The sequence below is a fragment of the Macrobrachium rosenbergii genome, chromosome 32 (assembly GCF_040412425.1).
Source record: "Macrobrachium rosenbergii isolate ZJJX-2024 chromosome 32, ASM4041242v1, whole genome shotgun sequence".
In the NCBI taxonomy this organism is placed as follows: domain Eukaryota; kingdom Metazoa; phylum Arthropoda; class Malacostraca; order Decapoda; family Palaemonidae; genus Macrobrachium; species Macrobrachium rosenbergii.
In genome coordinates, this window is record NC_089772.1 from 11,602,575 (window position 1) to 11,630,389 (window position 27,815).

Here is a 27,815-nt window from a genome sequence, read left to right on the forward strand (position 1 = left end):
TTATTATTATTATTATTATTATTATTATTATTATTATTATTATTATTATTATTATTATATTATATTTTTATTATTATTATAATTATTATCATTATTACATCCATTGTTGTTATAGCACGAATATAATAACACTTTATCATTATTTTACACATTTAACTATGGTTTTAGTGCTGGTTATGACCAGAATATAAACAAATGTGAGGGGTTAGGCGGACATTTTGAATAGTAGCGCGCAAGCGCACCCTACAACTTTTTTCAAATTTTCACAAAAAAATTCTAAAGAGTATATGAAACAGTTTTCAATATCTTTCTTAGAAGCAGCAACTTTGAGGGCAATTTACTCATTTTTTAAAAGTGGCGTTTACAACCTTCTGGTTCTGAGGCCCTCATATAGCAAAGAAACAAGTCCATTTGGAGAATAGAAAACAACTCTGAAAGTAACGAAAACTAAATTTTACCTGTTTTGGGGAAATTTATCTTACTAAGACCGACCATTTACAAACGTAAAGCACCGCCTCTAACTTGCTAGTAACTGGGTAAAACAGAATAAGCTTTCGAGAAGAGTGTTGAAAAGTAGTCAGTGTAGTTTTAATGAGTTTGACTAAACGATCTTCAATTCAAGACAAATATGGGGGTTAGGAGAGTCGAATGGAGCAGATATACCACTCAAACAAGAGAAGAAAGGTCTCCCTATAAATGAATGGGCCAAAATAGAATAATGAATGGAAATGAAGAAAAATATATGTGTAGCTTCTACAATACATTCCCATTTAATGATGTTTAAAGGCTTCCACTTCTGGTGTCACAATAGGACACAAAACCTGGAAAGGAATTGGAATTTGGAGGAGACGAGTAGAAAATACGTTAGATATGAAATTGACCTTTCAGGATAAAAAATGGAGGAAGAAGTGAACTAGCTACATTTAATGGAAGTAAAAATATTCAACCAACAATGCCAAACTCTTCTGCCATGGAAGTGAAAAATGGTCCAATAAGTATCGTAAAAGAATACAAATATCTAGGAGAACTGTAAACCCAAAACGGCTAAAAGGAAATAAGTATTAAAAAGTAAAATAAAAGCAAAAGGGGCATGTTAAGAGAAATCAGAAAGTACGGGAACGTTAAGATATAAGAAACAGCTGTGGTCCAAACATTATTTGTTTATATTATACAGACATGGAGTAACATTAACAAAAACGACTTAAATGAAATTGAGAAAATGCAGTGTAAGATCCTTAGAGGAATGTATGAACAATCAAAGTGCACACCATACAATTGGAATCTTAGCGGCAACTAGTATATTATGGCCTGTGGTTTACAGAATATATGAAAGACTTCTGCTGTTCCATAACATAAATTCTTATAAGAAAAGATTAATAAAAGAGATAGTAGAGGATCAAACAAGCCCCCTATGGACAGTACTGAACAAGATGCACAGCAATATATGTAGGAAAAGAAAATGGTACTGCCTCAGCAGCAGTAAAAGCAAAATGGAAGCATAAATGTAATGTAAAATTGTTAGCAGGGCAGCAACATGATAATCTTCGGTAGAAATTAAGCTTAATACTATCACCATAACTTACAAGGGTACAATGATATCAAGATACAGCACTGAAGAGTGTTCACAAAGAGTTATGATAAATATTTCTTATAGAAAATACGGCCTGGGAGTGAAACCAAGCACTCAAATATGGAAGCCCCAAGTAAATACAAAGATGACACTGAAGAACTTATAGGCGGAAGAAATAGCAAATAAAAGGGGAAATCACTGTTATAATAAAAGAATAAATAGCAAAATGGAAGTAAAAAGAGCAGAAAGACAGAATTTATCTCAACCTGTGGTATGCCCGGAACTGTGATCGTGGAAGGGAACTCAGACTGAGACGAGAATTCGGGAATTTCGGGAATCGGAGGCAAAGGACAAGTGTCAGACAGCACGGACATTGATAATCATCATGGCTTTTGCTGTGCAAATCAGGCAGCAGCTGCAGGCCCTGGTATCTTCAGGAGGATCCCACAAAGACCACGATAAGTTAGTATTTAAAAAAATTAGACCATAGGCCTAAGTTCTGGTGCGTCGCAGACTGCGGCTTAGCTTAGTCTTCGTGTTGGAGATAGCATTTTTAGCTCTGGATTCATTTTTAGCCGTATTTTGTTGTTATTTAATTATAATTATGTCATTTTAATTAATACGTCTTCTAAACGTGTGCCACACTAGGCCTATGTTGCGCACGGCGCCTTTGGTAAGCATAGGCCTAAGCGTGCTGACGAGGGAGGTCATTTTTATTATAGTAAAATTATTTATCTGGTTTTATTTGCGTTGCTGGTCGTCATTAGGAGGAGGCGGGTGATAAAAAAGTTATTTTACAAATAAAAGACGGTTTAAAATTCATTAAACGCAAAAAAGTCGTAAAAAAGTATTCCGTTTATGTCTAATTCATTTTACCCAACCCCTCGAACACATCCCACCTTTACCTACCCAAAAATTGCCATAAATCATAAAAATTGGGTAATTCTGCAGGACAGGCCTACGTATTCCTGAGTAAAAGCTCCGCACGGACCGTAGCCTAGGCTACGGGACGGCTCCGCGAATACGAGAGTCATTAGGGAGCCATATGTTCGAGAAGGGATTGGCTAAGGAAATCTATTATAAAAGGAACCATACTTAATCAACATACCCTAGCCTAACCTAACCTAGCAGGCCGTGTTTCTTAGCCAGGGGCTCCGCCCGGACTCCCGGGCAAAGGAAACTCAACTTATTACCAAAAGCTCCCCTGTGACACTGCGCATGTGCGATAGCATTCCAGGATGGCCAGCATACAAAAACATAATCAGTTCTGAGGTTAATTAGAGGTTAATTACAGTCGACCGACGAAAAATAATGGTAATTTGTTAATAAGCAACCAGAATACTATAGAAAAAGTCAATTTCCAAGGTAATACCCACTGCGGAGCAACCCCATAGTTCTACCATCTTTTTTTCATATTTTTACATTGATCCCAAGGGACAGGTACCAAACGTGGCATAAGCTCCGTGGGGCAGCATGTTTAGTACAAGCCCTTCGTGGATGCAAGTAAAAATATAAACAAAAGATGTTAAATTTCTCATTATCTTGGTACTTTTCTCGAATTATCTCCCCTGTACTACATTATAAGCACCCTTTTCTATATTCCTTAGTCAAAACATTACATTAATAAAGGATAACTTGTGCGGCTGTCTCCCTCACATCTACCAAAGAATTAAATAAAAAGTGATTTATGCGTATTAAGGAAAAAAGAAAATCCTGAAAGCTTTCCAACAAGGTTAAATAAAAATCACATAGGCCAGTCCTCATGTCCAGCAATTTTGGGGACCCCAATGGGGAACCAGAGTTTTTGAGTTGGAGGAAACTAGAACGTGGTACAATTGCAACTTATTCAGTGAAAATTAATTATTTGCTCATGCTTGTTAACGGTAACTATTACCTAAAAATTTTTATAACATGAAAAAATAGCCTACCAAGGGCAGTTGCTGTAAATTAGAGCGAAGTACAGAGATGCATTATAGCCTAACTTAACCTAACCTAACCTAAGGTACTTAGCCCTTTCCTGGGTAGGGGTTTTTCATCTCGTAGATCCCCATACCTGACCTTATTGAAGACTGAGTGGGATGTAATAGGTAAATCAACCATTTCCCGTGGAAATTAAAGTCGTATTTGTCCAAATATCAGGAATTATCAGAAAAAAACTCTTTATGCTGTTAAACTCTGACTTAAATAATAGTCAATTTCAAAAGCATAATACATTCAATTATGACATAAAAAATTCTTATCAGAAATACATCACATTTAAAACTCCCACCTCCACATAGGTTGATCATATTCAGAGCCTGCTCTCATCTAAACTTGTTAGTAGTGGGATGTTTTACCTCTGAATTGAAGCTTTGACAAGATAACACTATGTGGTCTAATTGTCCAGTTTAAAAAATCCAATTTAGTACATGAAGAAACTTACAGGTCAGGTTAGGGTTATGTGGGTTATCAGATTTTGGTAACGAAACATCACTAGTCATACCTAAAGCACAACCAATGAAAGAAATACCCTCTCTCATGAACTAAAAAGAAAAATAATCTCTCTTTATCCATGGCAACACTGTTTCGAGAATTTTTTTGGTTAGTGGGAAACAAAGAAAACCAAAGTTGATTTGTCATGAATCTGATGATTTCATATATAGAACTACATTGTTAAGAGTAAAAAAATTATAAAGCTATCAAGTCTTACACACACAGCAACCATTACAGTATTGAATTCAGTACTGTATATTGGATGGTTAAAGCTGGGAGGATCAGAAAACATCCAAGAACTTATCCGGGAGTTTTTAAGTTTTAATTGGCCTAACTATTACATTACAGAAAAACAAAAAAGATTACTGTAAGTAAGCGATAGTATATAGTGCGAATGCTACAGGCTGCTAACATTTCCCAAACATTGTCCAGAGGAAGGTGAAGAAACGAGAGTGAATTGTCTTCCTCCTCTACATCATCATCTGCCACTTTTTCCTTCTGTAGGAAAAAGTGGTCTGTTGTATTAGTGTCCAGTTATTGAAGCCTGTCTTTATTTTGGAGGTGTTCTTGAAGCAGGAAATGCATCAAATTTGCAGGTACTGAACTGAATTGGTGCACAGTACTTTACCTGAACAAAATAATGAAACTGACAAATGAGTCATTGAGGGTGTTCGTATGAATGGCTGTATTGTGACAGTCAAGGTATTTATAGATTAATAGTATAGATAGTTACTAGAGTTTGTAGCAGGAGTAAATGGATTTAAATATTCATGAGGTGATTCCAAAATTCCAAGACCCAACAATGGAACCTTGGTCTAGCCTCACAGTCAAAGGTAATGGTCTGAATTTTTACTGGTCAGGTAGGATGTATCTCTGGTTCAGGTGTGGTTAAGATAGTACGGTTAAGGTAGGATGCATTGACTGGGAAAAATAAAAGGCAACAGGTGATTAACTATTGGGCTTTTGCACTTGATGTCAGTTGTAATTACAAGGATACATCATCATAGTCATTATCATCCAGGTGTATGTGTGGATTTTTGTTGTTGCACTTCATGTAGTCCATCCGCAAATATATCTGATGGTTTCACAGGTGATAGTCAGGATTGCAGAATGTAATTGCCGTTAAGGATTTTGTATGTCAGATTGGAGATTGGTGAACTGCTATTTCATAAGAGTATTTATTAGGCTGACCAAAAGTCTGTGACATGTTTAAGGCTAGCTCTTCTTGTTGCAGCAGAGATATGAAGATTTTGAAAAGGAATGACTACCAATGATGAGATTCACAGCAGGAGTACATTGGGAAGATCCCATTTCATATATGGGAAGTTGTTGAGAGATGGAGTTGTCCCCCCAAAACACACTTAAATAAACCAAGATCTCAAAGATCAAGATAGTTGTGTTTGTGATGAGAAGGAGAGGATAGCAGACCGAGTAGTAGAAGTAGACGTGAAAGTACAGATTTGTAGCATACAGTAGTTGTAATTTAATGAAAATTTAGAGAAAATGTGTGTATGTAAACCTGTAGTAAATGGGTATTCATATAGAAAGTGGTAAGACATAGGAGATTGGAGAGAGCTCGGTTGCATCTGACTACTATGGGGAAACCTGATACGATACATAGATGATGGTGTTGAATGTAGTCTTAATCAGAATACCTTAACAATATTCTTAGAATCATTGTCATATTTTATACATGGACAGACATATTATTTATATGCCCTTGCAGCTCATCGTGAAGTTTGGATGTCATTGTTGGAATAAGTATAATATAGTACAGTTTATAGCTCTGTTGTTTATGATACTGGGCATGTTGATCTTAGGTGAATCAACTGGATATCTTGTTAATTGTGATTTTAAGTGAATCAACAGGATATGTTGTTAGTTCTGGTGCTATCTCTACAGCACCATACTTTGATTGTTTAAAAAATTAAAAATTTCCTTTTATTCCACTGCAGGTATCGAGCTGTCCTGGATTCCATTCTCAAAGTTGGTAATGATAATGATATGGCAGATGGGTTACAGGCTTTTATTGAAGCAAGTAAGTACTGAACAAAGATTGCACCAACTTCAAATAAACTTGTGAATGATTTTGTCACGAACTTTGTTTTATTGTGTATAGCAATATGCAGAGTACAAGAAGGTTGTAATCACTACAGTGAGTTTCTGAAGGGCCATTAGGCTAAATTGAAGTTTTACTTCAATTCAATCAACTATTGCTGTTGCCATTTAGTATGTATTTTCTGACTTGACATAATGTGTATTAATATACAGCACTTTATACCATCATTGAAAACACATTAGTGTTTTATTCCTCCTTTGAAAATACCGTAATAAGTCCCAGTTTATCATTCATCAAGAACTTGATGCTTAATCAAATTTAAATTGTCATAGTGTTACAGTATAATTGGTTATATGAATTCATCTTGTTGGAGTCCACATTTATTAAAATATTCAGTCACACCGACATTTGTATCTATCAAGAACAATAGATGAGAGAAAATAATCAATGTAGCTATATTTGTGATGTATAGGAACATATGACTATAAATGTTTTGCAATCACTTAACACTCCTATGCATAAACATTTGGATAAAGAAAACCGTAAGCGGTCAAATTGGGCCAGTTTTGTGGTAGAAGATAATGTGATTTTTTTAGTATTTTCTTATCTATTTACACCCGTATACTGTAAATGTGATGAATTTATCTTTTTCTCCCTGATTAGTTGTGAAAGAAACAGTAAGCCTGGTTATATCGCGTCAGCTCCTCTCAGATGTGTCTGCACACCTAACATCGATGTCTGATCGAGTTGCTAAAACAGTTGCTCATTACATCCTTGATAAAGTAAGTTGCAGTTATTGCAGTAATTTAGGCGTAAACACTATCCTGTCACAGTTAGAATTCTTATTTGTTTGGAATGATTGTGTAATCATAAGGCTAAGTGTTCATAAGAATTCATACTTGGGAATGTATTGGTTTTGGGTTACTGCTTACTCTCTCTGAAGAGCAAGGTAAAGGCAGAAGTGAAGAAACTGAGAACTGAATCTCAGGACTCCATTGTCCTCAGTACAATTTCCTTCAAGGTTCCTTTTGGATCTATGAAGGGCACTGCAGCCAAACTTTCAGGGGCAGCTTTGCCATTGACATTGGGCTTTAGAAAAGGCCAGCCATCTTCCAAGGTCCAATCATGTTCCTGGCATTCTTCTAATTGGGAAAGTGCCAGAAATCTTCCCAGCCTATTCAGTCTTCTAAACAGACTGGCCCAGAAAGGAGGACCAAAGTTGGCAGTCCACCTCTCCCATTGTCATGAGGATGGAGATACCTTTCACACCATTGGATAATATTACAGTGGCAGGAGCAGAAGCCATATGAAGTCTGTACTTCAGGATGGCTACAGGCTTCCCTTCAAGGACTAATGGCTTCTTTCTCTCACAGGCTGATCCCATTTCCTTTTCACGCTGCATTCTCATCTGAATCTCTTGCTCAGTCAGCACAGATATGGGTGCTGCTGGAGAAGGACGTGCTGGAAGTCGTACAACTACTCTTCAGGCTTCTACAATCTTTTCTTATGGTTAAATAGGCTGCTGGGGTATGGAGACTAGTCATCAAGGTCATTAACCTCTCCCCTCTGAACAAGTTTGTTTATCAAATTACATTTTATATAGAAACCCTGTGTTCCATGTTAGCTTTTGCTGTACATAGTTCTAAAGGATGTTTATTTTTAGATACTCATCCATCAGGGTTCCCAGAAATACCTCCTCTTCATCTGTGACAGGACAGTCTTATCAGTTCAAAATGTGCATCAGACTGTCGACTGCTCCACAGGTGTTCCTTCCTGGATGTCATCTGTTTTGTACTCCCTCCAAAATGGCACTTCAGGCTATTTAATGATAAATGGATTAAAGCCAGCGCTTTCCTCTTTGTGTATCAAGTCTTGAAACAATATGCATTTACTGTGCTCTCTCTCTCTCTTTCCATGTTGCATGTTATATTTATTGACATTACATTGTTTTTATTGACATAACTTAATGCATATATCTTTGGGGCCTTGGTCCCGGTGGTGATCTAGATATTGGAAGGATTACTGTACTGTATTCCTCATACTAAGATATTAAATAATTCATCAGGTACAACCCAGGGTCATCAGTTTTGAGGAACAGGTAGCAAGCATCAGGCAACATCTTGCAGACATATATGAGCGGGAGAACTCCTGGAGAGATGCTGCAGCTGTTCTTACTGGAATACCACTGGAAACAGGACAAAAGTGAGTTATCATGAATTTTACCTGCTATTAACTGTACTTTATTATCCCCAGAACTTTTAATAAGTGCATATACCATAGCTTAACTAAAGGCTCTAGTTATATATTTGATAGATGTACTCTTATATATGAAATTATAATGAAATTTTATACAATTTTCAGGCAGTACAGCGTAGACTATAAACTGGAGACCTACCTCAAAATTGCTCGACTTTACCTTGAAGATGATGATCCAGTTCAAGGAGAAGCTTATATCAATCGCGCTAGTATTTTGCAGGTACGTGTTGAAGGATGGAATGTTTAACCCAGGCTCTTTCGTAACAAAATTTGCTTAGCACTGCTTTAGATGTAGAAATGAACCCAGTGTTTATTTTTTAACATTTACTTAGTGTTTCACTATGTGGAGTTAGAAGATAAAAGAGACCGTAATCGGTATGAGATACCAAAATGTTTTTGATCGGAAATTTATGTTTAAAATGAGTTTTTATCGTGCATTCTATGACTGTGATGTTCACCTGTCTTTACGCAGTTTCCTCTTATTTTTTTGGCAGGCTGAGTCCAAGAATGAGCAGTTACAAATATATTATAAAGTTTGCTATGCGCGTGTCCTTGATTATCGAAGAAAGTTCATTGAAGCTGCCCAACGATATAATGAGCTCTCTTATAGGCCCATCATTCATGAGGATGAAAGAATAGAAGCATTGAAAAAAGCCTTAATATGTACTGTTTTAGCTTCAGCTGGTGAGTAGTAGTCTGTACTCAGTCTTATTTATGTCTTTATATGGTAGTATTAAAGGTTTCTACAACCCTCGCATTTGTGCTACTGCAAACCATGTGGTTTGGGGGAGAAAAATCAAGAGTCAAGGACTTGTACACTTGGCTCCAAATCGGTCAAGTGAGAACCCAGAAATGCTTGCTGCCAGTTTATCGGAAGGATTTTTCTTCTCTTATTCAAGAATTCTTTATTTATATATTTATATTTATACATGCATTTTTCCTTTTTTTAATTTTTTCAGGCTTGTAGAAGAATTTTCATCTTCATCAAGTAGCAGGAAAAGCAAATGATCAGTCATCCCATGTGTTTCTTTTATTTAAATGCATTATAAAGGTCCAAACACTTTTGAACTAAATGTAAGCACTGAAAACTTGGGATAGCCAGTCAGTGAATCAGAAATAGGGATTAGAAGGATTGGTAAGCCAAGTAGGAAATGCTGATTGTCTGAAAGAAATAATGGCTCTTGTATTGGAACTTTATAATCAGTGGTCAGTTAGGGAGGACTACTGTGGCATCTCAGTGATTTCCAGAAGGCATCTGATTATCTTGTATGTGTATCGATTAGATAATATTAATCTGTAGCCACCCTCCGGACTGTAGTGCACTAGTAGATTTTCTCCTCTGCCAGGAAACCAAGGCATGTCTTGGGACAGAGATCTGTGCCTTTCACCACATCTCTCCTAGCCATCTTCCATCTCAAAACAACTCATTCTCGTATAGACTTATTCGGCAGTTTTAAACACTTGTGTCAACTCTCACATGTTATCATCATGTGAAAGTGAATGATTTGTGTGATCCTGTTCAGTTATTTAGGGTCCATAGGCATAGTATTCTAGTTACTTTCGGTGAACTGCACATCAGTACTTCAGTTCAATCATTTACTTGCCCTGTACCATCATTCCCTCTCTGACATTAACCTTCCTCTTGCTCAGTCCTCCACTGTTACCTCGTATTCCTCATCTTTAGACAATTGTACCTCTTCCACTGCTTTTTGTTTTGTGGACAGCTCCTTCTGTTGCCTTAACAGGGTCGTCACTTGACTCAAAGTTTATGTCTTTCTTCAATTTGATTTTGGAGTGCAAGGCAGGTAATTAACCTACATTGGTGACATCATGTGAGAACCCTCTACCTCCGTCCATCCAGCCAGTTTTCTCATTGTGTGGTGAGCCATGTGCTCCCTTCCAGCCATGTGGTGCTTTGTATGACGTTGCTAGCGCTCCAGAGCACACCACTGTCTTGGGCTTGCTATTTCATTGTCTGAGTTGGCAGATTTGCCAATTTCTGCCATAAGGTTCTTCTGCTTTACTTGATAGACTGTGACCTCAGTTCAGATGATTCTCCATTGGTTTTTGAGCGCTTGATAGATCACACTGCTTCATTTTACCCTCACCTTTTTAATGAGGATGAACCTTTGTCTGCTCTCCTGAGTAAGACATTAAAGTAATCTGATTCAGTTAAGGTGCATTTTGAGGTGATCTTGAAAGTTATCCCTTAAAACAGGTTCTCAGAAAGGGACTGCTTTGGTTTCTAGTTTTGTGAAGCTACATAAACCAGCATGCTATGACACAGGTGGAATGCCAGATCTTTGTCCTTCTCCTGTTCAAGAAGCTCTCAAAACCAGTAAGAGACTTTGGCTTAATAGTGAGGCAGAAGTGCCTATGAAGTTGGTATGTAATTTTTCTGAAGTGCTTTGTTTTTGCCTTGCATTATTTGCAAGACATCAAAATTTCGTATGAGAATTGTGAAGTCCGTAGTCCTATCATCGTGATAGCAACAATTTTCTCCTGAATCAGATACAAGAGTAGTTTTCCTTTCTCTCCTATTGTTAGGAAATCCTTTGTGTTTAGTTTGGGGGCATGAAGGTACACATTGGTGTATAGGAGTATACCTTCATATCTGAGTGTGGTAGTTGTCACTACTTTAAAGACCTCACACCATGTGGATCGACTGTCTTATGGCAGTACTTACTACGAAGGACCACTCAGTGGGCGAGTATGTTTAGAAGCTATTTTCCTGTTTAAAACAGCTTTCAGTTCACTTGGCTGAGAGGTTGTTTCTCTGGCTGCGCTAACCCGCTATATTCATTCATTGTAGTAGTCAGCTAACTTTAACAGTAGGTAAGATTCATCCCAGATTATAAAATTTTTTTATAAAATTATTTGGATACTTACCTACTGTTAAAAGTGGAAACCCACCCAGCCTTCCCACATCTTATTGGGTGGTCAGGAAGAATTTTGGTGGGAAACAGGTGATTACACACAGTCTGCCCCACCCAGCCAAGCATTATCATTTTGTTTATTTTGAATACCAGTTGCACCTAATAGCATGAAGATGTAAGCTAACTTTACCAGTAGGGAAGTATCCAAATAATTTATTTATAAAAATTTGCATAATATGTAGATGTACAAATAGTTAAAAATATAGGGATAAAAATGAAGTGTAGTCACATGAAATTCAGTAATGCCTTATTAGCTGGATGCAAACTTTTTTTTAGTTTGTGTTTAATGTAAATTTTTGTTGCAGGTTTATGTTCCAGTTTGACATTTATCATGTAAGTCCACCATATGCACTTAATATTGGAAACCCATCATTTATTTTGTGATGAAAATACTTATGTTCAAATTTCTAATGATTATAGGTCAGCAGAGATCAAGAATGCTTGGGACACTTTTCAAGGATGAGCGTTGCCAGCAGTTGCCCTGCTACCACATCTTAGAGAAAATGCACTTGGATCGTATTATTCGTCACAGTGAATTAACGGAATTTCAGAACATGTTGCAGACCCACCAGCAAGCCACAACCTCAGATGGTGTGTAGTTTATGTTGCAACAGTATTTAGTGTTCTTTTTTAAATTGTTAGTAAAATGAGGAAAGTTTAAATGAAGGAAGAAGTTAATGGAAATAAAAATAAAGCTAAAAGTAGGACTTTAAATTTTGTATTTTTCATTAAAACACATTTTTCCTTTCAGGTTCAACCATTTTAGACAGAGCTGTTACTGAGCACAACTTACTGGCTGCAAGCAAATTATATAACAATATAACATTCACAGAGCTGGGAGCTCTCTTACAGATTTCTCCTGCAAAAGCTGAAAAGATTGCAAGTCAGATGATCACAGAAGGCAGAATGAATGGTTATATTGACCAGGTGAGCATGTTTGTAATTGTGCATTTTACATTTCCAGAATTGAATTGGGAGCTCAACAGGTTACCTCCAACCTCTTCTAAGATGTTTGGCAACTGTCATTTTTAGATATTTTAAGATATTGTCTCTTCATTGACATGCCTTGGTTTTCATGAGATTCCTTGGCCAAAGGAAACTTGGACCTTTTTGTATCAATGGTATAGTTTACTAGGCACTTTGCTTTCAAGAGGTAATTCAGGTCATGTTAAAAACATGATATGGTTTTGATAATTTCTTTTATATAGCTGTATATTTACCCATTCAATATGCCACCCATGAGATCAGATGATGGTAAAGGTGAGAAGCGCGAGCATAAATTTTTATCTGTGCTAGAAAATATTTCTCCCGTTAGCGAATGTTTAGTGTTCGTTTTCCTCAGTGGATGGCGGTGTGCTTTGTTTACGTGTTGATAGCAAAGTTTCAAAATGCACTGAGTGATTGCCAACATTCATTCTTCATTTTTGTCTTTTCATTACCCTCTACAATCAAAATAAATGACAAAAACTAATACAGTAGCGATAATTATGAAGATAGTAAATTTAGGAGATGAATGTCACCGATAATATTCTGCAGATTCTGAGAAATGTTGAGTAGTTGACTTACGGTTAGGCTAACTCCGGAATGTAGGCTAAATGTGTTAAACAAAGTATACTATTTTAAAGAAAATTATACAGTATTAAGTTTTAAAATGATAAAGTGAAAATATATGAATAATAAAATGATAAAAAGCGGTGTCAGAACTTAGCCAAATAGTAGGCTAAGTCGGTAACTAGGGTATTTGTATGTTGAATTAGCTTGCAAGACTATGCTTACATAGGGCTTCGATTTTTTTAGGGATGTATTCTATATTCCGGGATTTTCTGTGGTCTGGCAGTGGTCTGTTCCCAACGTTCCCAGATTTAAGAGGTTGGACTGCAACATGAATTGTTCTTATGGGATTAGCAGTATCACGTAATTTGTACCATTCATTTTCATTCACTCATCCAATTACCATATACTTATTCCTTATACTGGAGGGGCTTTGAATTTCTATTGAGCATTCGTTTGTAGAAGCTCGTTAACACACTTTTTCGTTTGGCCAACATCAAAATAAATTCTCTTCTGCTGTTGTGATCACGGAACTCGACTTAGTTTTTTGAAGCTTTACATTTCTGTATTTTCATTACTGTATTGTGTTGGAGGCTGTTCAGTATTTCAGGGACTTTTGGAAAAGTTAATTTTTAAAATGTTTATTGTTATTTTTGTTTGTGGTTATTCAGGATGGTGGAGATACCTCAGGAACAGAATAATAAATGATCGTGTGTTCCTTTGTCTCCAGGCTCTTGTTTTCCTTTTACAAGTTCTTGTCGTACATCTCCAGGTCTGCCACTTGTAACTGTAATATTATGGTTCGTATGGAATACTAAATATCTTTACAGCAAAACATGGGTTTGTATGAATTATTAGTCTTACACAGTACCTTCTTTTTCTGCAGGGGTGGATTGATGGTTCTCCCTCTGTCCTCCTGCTCTCTTTCATTTTGGGCCCTTGGGCTGTTGAAAACTGTCAGGAGTCTTCTCCTTGGATTTCTGTCAGGAGTTTCCTTGAGTGTTTCTTTTTGCTATATAGGAGACACTGGTCTTTGGCTCCTTCACTGTGCCTGATCTTCAGACTGTTTAGGCCATGGCCAAAGTGCAGGAAACGGTAGCTCTTAATTAGGTAGTATTGTAACACCAATCAAACCTCGCTTCTTAGGTGATCAGTAATCGTCAGATTGCATGGTTGGTCACCAATGCTTTACTGCCAAGCTCCAAAATTTCTCTTTGATGCTGTTTTCCCAACAACTTTGTTCTTTAAGGAGCAGGAATGTATTGTTTTTTTTTCCCCATTTGTTTTTCATCTTAGCCATAAGGGCATTAAGTTGCCTATTCCATTTTTTTATGATAGAAATGTATGGTCAAATTCTTAATGCATTCATTAATGACAGCATAGCTGATATATTCTGTAAATTTTCACTTACACAAAACTGTGTTCTTCATAACATCATTTTTTTTTCAGATTGATGGCATTCTTCATTTTGAAGCCAGAGATGTTTTACCGCAGTGGGATAAACAAATTCAGTCCCTTTGCTTCCAAGTCAATGGTATTATTGAGAAGATCAACTTGGCTCATCCAGAGTGGGTTGCAAAGATCATGGATGAACAGATGGTTCAGTAAAGTTCTGTATGATATTTGCCATGATTTTTTAATTGCATATTATCTTTTCATTTCAGAAGCCCATAACCCTTTAAATAAAGAAAATAATGATTGCAAACAGTTACACGTTACTTCTGAATTAGTGTTATTGAGTTTATTTGTTGCAAAGATAATCTGATAACTTGAAGGCACATGTAAAACACTTGCCTTAATAAAATTTTTAAAATTAATTAACTTTCCATGTATTTTTTTTTTATGAGGGAACCTGTAAGATTGCATTCAAATGAACTTGGTATGACAAAGCAGTTTTTGTTGTGCCTAAAATCCATTTATAAATTATTGTGAAAGTGGTCAAAGGTGTGTTTTGCAATTTTGCAGATTTACCTATGTATTTCTTACATAAACAGTAAAGTTAATTATTATTTATGCTTTAGACAAGTTTTTAGTATTTTTTTTTATTGTTTACAAGATGTTTTGTAATTGTTATATCCTTTTTCTTTCATCTTGCAATGGAAAGGGAAAACTTTTGATCTAATAATTTTTACATACAAACTTTTCTCTCACTTAGCTGTACTAGTGCTCTCTGAATATCTCCAGATGCTGCAGACTTTTGTCTTAATTATAAAAATAGTTTCACCTACTAAGCATGCACCTCTTGGAGCTTTAAATCATCACTCACCACTGTCACACTTTAGTGAGGTCTGAATGAGAAATGTGACCCTAGGATGGAGAACTTCATATTTTGACTAATTTTTGTATGAAAAACTTGTTAAACACAATAGATAGATTATGAGGTTTAAGGAGATGAAGAAGAACACTTGAAATGGTGGATAAACATCCTCAGGTTCACTGAAAAACACTTGTATTCCACAAAATTCAGCTTCTACTAAGGAATGCCCTGTAACCCTGGATGGCCAAATAAAGGTAGGTTATTAAAAGAATAATAGCAATGGTGGATTAAATCCCCATTGGCTACATGAATTACAGAATTATCCATATCTTGCATGGTCCAGTGAACGAATGAATCATGAAATTTAGGCTAGAAAGCCAAGCAAATGGGCACTTTCACCCATTTAACATGGGAAGTTGGACTGGTTGGAAAGCAAGATAGATCCAGAAAATAAGGATCTAAAGGTTAAACTTGGATAAAACTACTGAAATGCATTAAGAATAATAATCAGAGAGGTTGGAGAGCAAGATGAAAGAAAAAAAGCATCAAGTACTTGGTTAGTCAAGATTGGAAGTTGAAGATCTGCAAGATGCCTGAGGCTGCTTCAGCTGTTTCTTGGGAAATACTCTGCATTGGAGACCCTACTGGATATTCTCCAGGCTTAATGGTGCAACACTAACAGGTTCACGTGGACCCTAGGGAAATGCAGTTGGCATGGCAGCTGCATGTCAACTGCAATTTCAAGACAGTGGGCCTCCCCATCACCATGGAAAGGATAGTTGCAGCGAAAGCAGGAAAGTGAGTCAGAGACATTCTTAAGAGTTCTTTAGTTTGTCCAGTTCTTGCATGAGGCTATCTGACTATAGCACTGTGCTATCTTGGGACGAATCTGCCTACATTTCCTATATCAGTTGCCTTAACAAAGGAAAAATATCTCAACGTAAACTGCTAACCAATTTGAACATCATGCCTCCTTGTTTTCACAAATATGTCACTGTAGTTGAACTGTCTGGTACATACATATTATTCTCCCTTTAACATCCTGTGTGAATCCTTTTGAAAGAAACTTGCAGTGTCTGGGGACATTCGAAGACCACAGTATGGGCTACATTAAGGAATGGAATTGGATGAAATAATTTCTTAAAGCTGAGGTAGGTTACAGGTTAACCTTAACTGCTGAGGAAGTAATGATTCTAGATTATTGCTTCATTACATAGAAAAAGATTACAAAAGATCCTTTAAATTAGATTTAAAGATCCCATATATATAGATATGCTACATAACACTAATTTAAACGTTTAACTACAGTATCTATACAAACAGCGTGTATCAACCGAATGTAAGTCAGATTACGAAAAAGTTATTTGTTTTGTAGATATACTGCATTCTAATGAAAGGTATAACTTAAAAAATGAAAAATTCATTACAAAAATATATTTAACTTACAATTTTCAGTCAACAAACCATAACTTTCAGTCAACAAACCATAATATCTTTCTGGTCATCTGGAAGAGGTGGCCATATTTTTTTCACTTTACGCCTTACATCTTCATCTTCTATCCACTGGATATATTCATTCTGCAGATCTGTAAGAAAAAAAAAAATTATTTGGAGTGAATCTTACCTGCTTTTCAAGATTGTATTCTCTTCATGCCAACAGGTGTGGTCAGCATTCAAAATAAAAAGATTGCTTGGCTGACCCAGATGACGGTAGGTTCACCCGTTTTCCACGTGTGTTTTGAATGTTCTAGTTCTTGTTGGAATTCTTGCCACAGTCCAGAATGGTAGTGGGTGATTCGCTAGTTGCTAAGTTAAGTATACCTTAGTTTAACCTGACCACTGAGCTGTTTAACAGCTCTCCTAGGGATGGCCCGAAGGATTAGATCTATTTTACGTGGCTAAGAACCAATTGGTTACCTAGCAACGGGACCTACAGCTTATTGTGGAATCTGAACCACATTATAATGAGAAATGAATTTCTATCACCAGAAATAAATTCTTCTAATTCTTCATTGGCCAGTCAGAGAATCAAACGCGGGACCAGCAGAGTGCTAGCTTAGAACGATACCCACCCATCCAATGAGGAACTTGCTGTTGGCAGTTTTTTCATGCTGCTGAGACTTTTGTTTTTGCTCAAAGATGTCCTTGGCTAACAGTAGGAAAAAACACATGAGGAATATTTTCTGCTAGGCACGCAGCTTGTGCTGCTTGTAGGGGTCAGGAAATAGGTATGAAGAATGTAGGAAGTGGTCAGAGAAATTTATAATAATACGATTCTATATGGGAAGAGAAGAGAGTCAGATAATTGAGGAATCAATTAATTGCAGAAGGATAGCCCTTTTATTTCCCTTCCTGCTTCTTCTGTGCTTCCTTTGCCTCATAATCATCCTCCTCCATACCTACTGTCATACTTTCTCCTTTGCCTAACTGTGATCCTGCAACTTCAGCTCTGCCGTCTGCTCCGCCTTTCTTGCAGGAGAAGCGTACTGCAAAATTATACAGGATGTTAGTCTTATTCAAGAAACTGCTTGGGGTTTGTTGAGTTCTGAGTAACCAATCCTTATTCCCCACTGTGTACTTTTTTTCATGGTATTCTTTGAGAGGAAAGATGTCAGTGGCCCTGCCTGTCTGTAGCCCCAGCTTAGGACAACCCCGCAACAGTTGAAAAGACTGCTGCCAGGAAACCAGGTCAGTTGTCAGGGCAAGGTCATTCTGTGCCCTCCAACACCTGCCTCTCCTGTTCTGCTTTCCAGGTGACTACAACAACCAGACCACCAGCTTAATGTTCTTAATTGCACAAGGCTGGTTCAGAAGGTTGTTCCTAATAAATTTATCTTGTTTAATACATTTCAACTTCTTAAAGTTTTCATGACTGGATAAACTGAAAATATTAAGATTCTGACAAAATATCCTATTAAGGATCTATTACCAATACTTGATGTATGTTGTGGGTTGAAACTTAGAGACAGTCACAAACAATATGATTGTAAGTGTTGTTGTTTTGTTCTGCATTTCCTGTGTTCCGAGATCATCTAAGGGTCAAACAAGTGCAACCAAGTCAAAGAGGGAATACTATTACTTCAATGCGGCATACTTTTAAGAAGGCACTTCATAATCCAACAGTTGGTTTACTTTGTTCTTGTCAGATTCATTATTACATAGTAACTGCAGCCTTAACTGCTATATCATCATCTCCATTTCCTTTAATGCCTAGATGTGCAGGAACTTAAAATATTCCAACATTTATACAGTGCATGTACCAGCTTTATATAATTTATGGAATGTGGTTTTTATAATAATTTTAAAGGAATTCTAAAATGCTATTAGATTCATTAAAAAGTACAGATTTCTGTAATGTATTGTTTTTGATAATCTCAACTGCTAACTATAATGTAGAAATTCTATTGGTTGAGAAATATGGCTTTTTTTTCCATTAGATTTATTACACCAGAAGAAGATTTGGATCAATTTCTGTAAATTCTGTAATGAAAGCTGTAGTTGCTTATCATGATTAGGGGTAAATGCATAATTTTTTGATGGATAGTGTAAATGTGTGCAGATATATTTTATGCACAATCCAAGGAAAGGGAAGTTCTACTGTTGGAGAAGTGTTATGTTTACAGTTTATACCTCAAGAATTGTTAATTCTCATTGGGAAAAAAGTGGATGATTGTTTATAAAAAGTCTTTCTGAAAAGTTCTTTAGCTGGTAATTACTTGACTAAATCTTTATTGTACCTCATATGGTTCAGAGATTTCAATTCGTACCCTGGCAGTTAGGCTATTTTGCTGTAAGAGTCCTAGTGTGGTGCACAAGTAACAATGCAATACTGTATCATGGTAAGCAACTAGTCTGCAAGCATACAAAAGAAATTGGAACAGACAAGGTTGCACATGGCAGAGTGCAAGAGAATGGCTTATAAAATACTCATTTGATGATAGGAGCAGACTGCATAAAGATGCTCCATGTCCTAAGAATTGCTGATGTGTTACCTACGAACTTGGAGTAAGGAAGAGCTACCAGACGAAGCCTGACAATCCAATACTTGGAATACATGCCAGTCTCAAAATACTCTGACTTATGTATTCCCTATAGAGGGGATCCCATTAACAGCACAGGTCTAGCTCAGACGAGCTATAGTAAGCTGGGTGAATTGTGCTGCACTACCCCTGGGACAGGTGAAAAGCGCGAGAAAAAAGTTTTTCTGTCTTGCACCTCGTCATGACTGACAGTTAGCAAGCAATCAGGTAATGCACTAAATTACAATAATTTAATGCATTACCACACCTTATCTTGAATTGAAATGAACTGAATATAGAATTTAGGCCAAAGGCCAAGCACTGGGACCTATGAGGTCATTCAGCACTGAAATGGATGCTGACAGTAAAAGGTTTGAAATATGTTGCAGGAGGAAAACCTCGCAGCTGCATTATGAATCAATTGTTAGGAAAGGGTGGAAAGTAAGATGGAAGAAAGAGAATGTGAAAGGGGGTACAGTAAAAGAAACGAAAGGGGTTGCAGCTGGGGGCCGAAGGCACACTGCAAAGAGCCTTATGCAATGCCTACAGTACACTGCACGAGGTGCGCTGATGGCGCTATCCCCCTATGGGGCGCACCTTACCTTGTCATGTCTCAGCTTATAAAGTTTTACAGTGCAAAAACATTTCCATGTCACCAAAAGCAGCAACATAAAACTGCCACTCTAATTTATGAATCAAAAACTAAAACTACTGCATCATGTATATGGTAAAATGCAAGACCATAATTGTTTTATCAAGTGCAAGTTTCATCAGTACAAGTTAATTATTCCCTCACCTTTAGATTTTGACTGAAATAAACATAAATGAGACATGTTACTTACACGAAGGCTCTGATGACCAAATCTGTTTTAGTTTGGTTAGATTTGTAACGTTACGACTCATTAATCCTTGAAGAAGGCTTTCTCTTTGCTTTCGAAACCTGAAACAGGATAGTACCGCATCAATATTCGAACATTGATAAATACTCTTTTTAAGCCAATAATTACACAATATATAATTCTTTTACTACAAATTTAAAAAAGATCTTGAAACTGATTTTCTTCAATGAATAATCAAGAAAATTTTTATTTACTGTAAAGCTTCATTAATTGATTTTTAACTGTAATGCCATACTCTTACAAATGGGCTCATTCATACTTTACAGAGACAAGGTGTTAATCTTGTGAAGAGCGAGATTTAAAGAACATTTCAATATACACTGTACACACACACATCGTAAAATTTTGAGCAAGTTTTGAGCAATACAGTACACATTAATTCTCTTCAAAATGTACCAGCATTCATATGGAACAAGATTCAATGGTTATTTACTTACAAAACTGGTTTTTAAAAATCAACAGAATCGTATTTAAACAGATAATCATAATTAATGATTTAGCAAGAAGTGAAAAATTCAGGCAAGCCTCAGATTTTTTCCAATTTTTATGCAGGCGAATGGCAATTACTTTCCTGTGCTCTACCTCCTCATCAGCCCATTATATTACGTTAGTTACTTAGCAAAAAGCATAAATTCTGGCAAATCTTGTTTGTTTTTATGGATCTATAATATGTACGTACTGGTGTACAGTGACTTAAGGTGGTATTATAGTCTCTTAAACTGACCAACATTAGCACCACATCTAGATTCAGCATAATAACTGTTATGATACAGGCTCATTACAAAAATGTATATACTAACCTAATTGCTACTGGGTTTACAATAACCCTGGGCTCGTAAATGTGCTCCACGAAAGCTCTCAAGGGGGGACACAGTTCTCCAGTTAAAAAGTAGTAGGCAACCCACTTGAATAAGTCTTGGCTATGTGGGTATTCGACCTCCACATCGGGCATTTCCCATCCACTTGAACCTAAGAACAAAAACTTTACAAAATTATTGTGCTCCTGGAGAATTTTTAATATTCAAAGTCTAAACCTCAACTATCTGAAACATGTACAATAAATACTTAACATAAAAAAATAGATTCTACTCACCAAACTTTGCTGAGCAGTAACAAAGAACTTTATCTTGGTCTGGATCATACCGAGGTTCTGGTGACTCAAGAGGTGAAGAGAAACTACAAAGATGGGGAGCAAAAACAGCCAGCCACTCTGGTTCAATTACACATACATCTGTGTACAAAATATCTATGTGTAAATTTATGAACTTGACACTGAAAAACGCTACATCAATTCAAGTTCTGTCACTTCTGAGAAACGTGGTATTATGGAAACATTAATTAATGGTAAAAATAACCGTAATTACGTCAACAGGAGTGACGATAAACTTACTTCTCATAAACATTTTATTAGTTTCATATATGTCTTGATAAACCAACCACTGCGGCATATCTACTCGGACTACAGAAGAAGCAGGTAAAAACACAGGCTCTTCCATTTCTTGTGTTCTGCAAGAGACAAAAAGGACATCAGCCTAATATCATTACACTGAGGAGAGCACGACAAGGTTTTTGTAATAAAATATATTTTTTCAATATGAATCCATTAATCATATATAGCTTTATCTTTGAGCAATGGATCCCAGTCACTCTGATTTGTACCAGTCAAGATCAAGAGAGCCACCAGGGCACATGCCTAAGAAAGATTTGGCAAAGAAAGCAAAGTTGTATTCATCTGAGAGGTGCAGCAGAGGTTGGACACTGTCTACAGAAGACCAAAGACTTAGAACCAAACAATTGCCAGTATCTGAAGGAATGCCAGATGCCCCAGAAACGCCCCACCTCAATAGATGACAGGCTATGGTACTTCTCTTTCTTCCCACCCCTTTCCTTCCGTGGTGACTGCTTTCGTTACTGCAGTAATTACGTCTAAGCCTACTATTGTCATAGATTTGGTTGCATAACGGTTCTGCTTCAATGAACCCAACACTGTCTGTTTCTTCTGAGCCCTTCAATGATTCCAGCAGTGTCTGTCTCTTCTGTACCACAAACAGTTCTAACTGAAGGGATGCTGGCTTTGCTGATTCCTTCTCTGACAAGATGTCATGTATATTTCCACCTAAAGTGGAATGCCCATAACTTCACTGCTTCCTTTCAAAGTCCTGAAGAACTCATTTTCACAGCCTCCAAAAGTACAGGATATTCCCTGGAAGTGTGTCATTTTCCAGTACCATGTTTAAACGACAAAGTTTGCTTGGACTTTTGTTTTGGCTACAATAAATGTGGAATAGTTTGCTTGGTACAGTTGTGAGTCCTCTGATCTCCAATTGTTTGAGTGAGAAGCAAATTCATTCCTGCTTTTTGCTGACTTCTGCATTCAGGTGCATTGGTTTTATTTTCTATTCCCTCAAATTTTTTATTTATCAACTTTTCCTATAATTTGTGTCTTTCTCTGCAGGCAGATTTCCCTTTGGAGCCCTCTTGGGTTTCTAGTCTGTTGATTCAATCCACTGGGGTTTCCAGCTGGCAATTTAAAGAAAGAAAAAGACGTTCTTCTGGTCCTGGGTCTTCTACAGCTCCTTTGGCCATGATTGCACTAATTTTAAGTTGCCCCTCCAAGTTTTAGAACACTTTCATCTTTTTCAAGCATTTGTGATAGTATTCTTCATGGTTGCTACATCAACATCATAAACAGGATGCCTGCCAAATGGATAAAACTTCCAGGTCAGGCTCTCCATGAATTGTAAATATTTCTCCCATGATCTTCTCTCCTTGGGGAAGATCTACCAACACGTGAATACCAGACAGAGCTAGAACTTCGTGTGACGGCACTTTTGTTAGTTCTTCATCCTCCCCCTCTCTCTTAGTAGAATACGTTGATGAACGAGATGAAGTTGCCCATTTCTTGCAGGGAGGGGCCCCATTTACAGATGTTAAAACTGGGTCTGCAAGGCCTAAGACACCGACAGTCTTCAGAAACTAAGAAAGGTGGATTCAGGTGCTGAGCCTGAGCTCCAAACTGAATAGTATTCTCTTTAGAAACCATTCACTGGACCTTTGAGCTGCCTATTAGCAATGGTAGTTAATTATACTTACTGATGTATCTCTTTAGATGCAAGGTAGGGAACCTCTAAGGTAAACAGGCAACCTCTGGCTGCACCTAGTACTTTTAACCTCTCAGGCCAGTGCCTAAGATCATTTTAAGATAAAAAGAAAATTCTAAAAAATGCATACTTTAAACACTGAATAAATAAGAAAAAAAAAGCATTGAGCAGGAAGATATCAATGCATATTCTCAGTAACTTTGTAAGGGGCAAGCAAAGTGCTGGCTCCCGAACTCACTTCAGATTTTAACTTCAAGTTAATTGCACAACATAAAAAAAAAAATTCAAGCAATGAATGTAGCAGAAAAAGGAATGAATGCGGGGAAAATGACGACACAACGATGAAAAAGCTTAAACTGTGTAATCCTGGGAGAGGGATACAACAGCAAGGTTGATGCTATGCAATCACACAAAAGAGTGAAAAGCAGGTGTATCATATGCAACTCTGGAATGCTGAGTGGCACCATCTTGACCATGAACAGTACAGGTTGGTGACACTGGGTTTTGTTGCAAGGAGATGCAATACTGCGTGTTAATATCATAGTTGTAGCATACAACTAAGTAAACAATATAGTTTTTATAAGCATTTCAATATACTGTACATTATTTACCCCCCCAAAAAAAACTAGTTACTGTTGCTTTGGAGACACAATCTATAATTTTCCTTTAGCAAGCACAAGTAATCGTAGATGACCTTGTCAAGAAATTCCAAATCTAATAAAAAAAATGTGTAATTTCATTCGCATTAAAATTCACATTTCATGAAAAAATTATTTAGACCTGGTTGACATGAAGTACTGAATAATCCTAAGAATAAACTAGACCCGCTTAAGTCTTAACAGAATCTCGAACACAATGAAATTCTACCTCTCACCTATAAGCATATTTCCATTTTGCTTTATCAGCAGGATCTTTGATATCCCATTCGTTGGCCCGGTATGCAACGTGATCAATTAATCCTGCAGTTACAATCTGACGTAGGAGATGTATCTGGAATATATTTAGAAAATCATTACAATAAAAAGTTTATACTAAGTTACAAGTCTTAACAAAAAAATTTTAAGAATACCCTGGTTGGCCAATAAAAAAGTCATATGACTATATACAGCATAATGTATAAGCACGCAAGGTATAAAACCAAGAATACTGTAAAAGATAAGGAAAGAGGATTTAGCAAGCACAAGTAAAAGGAACAAGACTGAAAGACCTCTTTAAACAAAAGAAACTGGGGCTTCTTCAACAAGGTTAGATTCAGTTTACGAGGAAAGTAAAATAAACTAGTCATTTGCTGACACTGGGCTCAGATCTACGTTGATACTGACTCAAAGAAAAATAATAGATTCAAAAGAATATAAAATACCCATAAAATTGAAATACACTACTGATAAATTAGCAGAGATGATAATATAATGGAGGGCTGAACAACCTGCTGGAGAAGTCAACCAGTGTCTTCAGACATCAACATTGCAACTGAACCCTTCCTCTTTGGGTGGGTTGGTCCTCAATTGCATGAAAAGGTACTGCACAAGAGCTTTCAAAGCAACTGAATCAGCAAAAGTAGCAAGCAAAGCCTGCAAAACTGCCATGAGATAACCAACATAGAGGGAACAGCCATCATATTTGACACAGACAGGTCCAGCAAAAAACAGCTGTCCTAGTATATGTGACGCAAACGTAGTATTAAAAGGGGTAACAATCACTTACATAACAGGTGGAGAAAAATCAGCAGTCACACCACGATCAGTGACTGCCAAAGCAACAGTCCCACTAGATGGGGCAGAAGCATCAGTCACAGAAGGTGCATGAGCAGCTAGCAAGCAAGTGTGGTAAAAACAGCAGTTACAACATGAATAGCAATTGCCAACACAAGAGACAAAGCAGGAGCAGCTGCAACAGCAAGTTGCAGAAACATCAGGCACAGTAGGTAAGGCCAGCATGGCAAGTGTCATGCACACAGCAGGCACAGCAGGAGTAGCAGTCACTGGTACAGCAAAGACAGCAGCCAAAGAAAGTGGAGCAGGAATAACTGGTTTAGCATATATAGCACATGCAGCTGACAGAAACAGCAATCAAAGGAGCTACCACAAGCACAGTAGGCACAAATTCCAGGAACCATCTTTAGTATTCTTTCACTGATAGTAAAATTTCAAGTACAGTATCATTACTGACAATTTAAAACATGAAAGACTGAATTTGTATAGGTACAAATATTAAAAGTCATCTACATTATTGACTAACCATATCCCTTAACTATCATACACCAATCTGGTTTCATAAATAGAAAAAAAATACGTATCATAAACACATCTGTTACCTGTTCATCTGTTGGTGGAGGCATCTTGGGATCAAGACTGATATTACAGCTAGGAATTATAAGATTAATTTCATTTGTTAGTTGTCTTCTTAATTTACGAATCTCCGTTATTGCCTTGTGCCTGTAAAAAATAGAAGCAATAACCTTAAAATTTTGAACACTTATGACTCACAAATATTTTTTCTTTAGCATGCATTTAAACCTCATGGTGGTAAGAATAACTCCCCTTATTGACAAAGGAATATAAAAGAAAGGCATCATTTAATAAAAGCCCCATTATCTATTTACTCTTATCCATTTCAGGCAGATTTTTTGCATCTTTCTTTTTAATGCTGCAACAGGAATGATACTTCTCTCACAGGTCAGAAAGATAGACAAAAAACAACATTGTACATTGATTAATTCAACAAAACAGCACTTTGCACACTAAAAATCAAAAGATTATCACCTCGAAGCAAAATAGGATTACACAGATTAAGTACCCTTTAAGGAACAGTGATTTTAAATCTAAATTCATCTTTCACGTCAAAATGTTAATACATGAGAAGCACTAATCATTTATGAACAGTAACAGTGTAATAATATTTCATTACTACATAAGTTTTATGATAATCAAAGCTGAGATAGTAAACTAGTCCACCGTAAGTGGTCACTTATACCCTCTGGGTTTCAATTCAGTACCTTTGTTGCATTTTTGGATAACAAATTTTCTGTTCACTAATTAGCTTTGTGGTAACTGGTTTTCCTGCACATCTAATCTATGTTTCCTAAATAGTGAGGGCATTTTGAATCTGGTATACTTTTTGATGGTTAAAACTGGCACAGAAATAAGTTGTAAGTATTTATAGAGTGATCATCTTCATATTTAATACTTCAATAAAAAATATTAGTATGTACAGCATCTTGCTTACTATTATGTCATAATATAGGTGTCTGAGCATTCCTGGTAAATAGCGATGAAGGTCAACCCATGAGGTACGTGCTCTTTCTTCATCTCTTGCCTTCAAGTGCAATTTGGAGCTTTCTACCATTCTACAGGCAGAAACATAAAGATGCCAGTCTAATAAAACAGAATTTTATTTGAGAGATGTGACTTTTGGATGTCTACTCACTGAGGTCTATTTTCGTGGCAGTTGCTGTGTTACTGATGGGGGAGGCAACATGTTCTGTTATCTTCATTAATCTCATCATAATTTTCTTGTACTGTAATACCCCCTGGAAGACTTCTGATGCATGACCATCTGGGATATTTGTCTTGCACTTCACTGCTGGTCAGTGCTCACAAATTCACTCATTCAGATAACTTTCCATATACGGTACCATACATAATAATTTGTATACAACATAGCCTTCATGACTTGATTTTCTGGAGGCTGACCTCTGATGTTATTTTCTCCAATCCTCTTCTTATCTCATATACATAGCACTGCCATGGAGATTCTTGCATCTTCATTCTGCCATCTAAATTGCTATTACAGCTATATATGATTCTTGGGGCAGTGATGAAACAGTTTTTATTATACAAAACAGTATTCACAGAGTAAGTGATTGCCTCCCTTCCCTGCACTCTTTTTATCAGTTTTTCATAAACTGAGTGGGAAGCACAAGTCATGCAATACAGAGAGCCGAGCATGCACAGCTGAGGCTTTCCAATCTTAACATATGAATGTATGGTGTGACTTGAATTTCCAAGTACTGTATGTGGAATCATGCAATATATAACTAATGAGTTTGTATAAAAAAACTTTTGGGCAAGGACAACAGTGTTAATTATTACAAAATACTTCTACTAACCTTACACCATTCTTCTGACACCACAATTCATTTCCATCTTGATACTCAGCAGAACCAACACATCTCAAAAGAACCATAATATCTCCTAACTTTAGAGAATCACCTGCTCCTGCCCAGCAAAGTCGCAAGTTATGCCATCTTCGCTGACAATCTAGAACAAATGTGAATTAATACTTTTTAGAAGGATGAAAATGATGCAACATATATCAACTTAGTAAAATATGTAATTGTATTTTGACTAACAAATTTCTTAGGAACCCAAGTTCATAATATTGATGTAAGTTAACCAAATTAGTAAGTGTCAAAATAATCTCAACTTCTCTGTCTATTCACTAACTACAATTCTGGTAATAGTGCATGGTATCAAATGGGGGTCAAAATAGTTTTAAAAACTTTTGTAATTCCATAAGTTGTAATGTATCATAAGCAAGCGTATTCAGGTTGCCATTCATCATATACACAGATGACTGAATTTAAACATCATTAATAACAATACTTACTGTACTGAGAGAAATTAGTTCCAAACATTTCCAGAACAGAAATAATAGATGATAGACTTATGTTCAATAAGATTTTTAAAAAATTAG

At 36.7% G+C, this 27,815-nt stretch overlaps 2 protein-coding genes across 2 annotated transcripts in view; one reads left to right on the forward strand and one right to left on the reverse strand.

The window, feature by feature from the left end:
• Positions 1-1,278: 1,278 nt before the first annotated feature.
• Positions 1,279-14,661, forward strand: CSN4 (COP9 signalosome subunit 4). The gene is made up of 9 exons (XM_067132986.1): positions 1,279-2,032; positions 5,998-6,080; positions 6,765-6,883; positions 8,167-8,303; positions 8,463-8,577; positions 8,852-9,041; positions 11,714-11,884; positions 12,045-12,220; positions 14,294-14,661. The coding sequence occupies exons 1-9, from the start codon at positions 1,956-1,958 to the stop codon at positions 14,450-14,452; spliced, it is 1,227 nt and encodes a 408-aa protein (XP_066989087.1). The 5' UTR covers positions 1,279-1,955; the 3' UTR covers positions 14,453-14,661.
• A 1,859-nt stretch (positions 14,662-16,520) lies between these two features.
• kz (putative ATP-dependent RNA helicase kurz) overlaps positions 16,521-27,815 on the reverse strand; it is a 40,375-nt gene continuing 29,080 nt past the window's right edge. The window contains 8 exon segments of the mRNA XM_067132985.1: positions 16,521-16,687; positions 19,963-20,060; positions 20,820-20,988; positions 21,113-21,250; positions 21,410-21,525; positions 23,995-24,110; positions 25,435-25,555; positions 27,229-27,379. Coding sequence (XP_066989086.1) covers positions 16,578-16,687; positions 19,963-20,060; positions 20,820-20,988; positions 21,113-21,250; positions 21,410-21,525; positions 23,995-24,110; positions 25,435-25,555; positions 27,229-27,379 — 1,019 coding nt within the window. The 3' untranslated portion in view covers positions 16,521-16,577.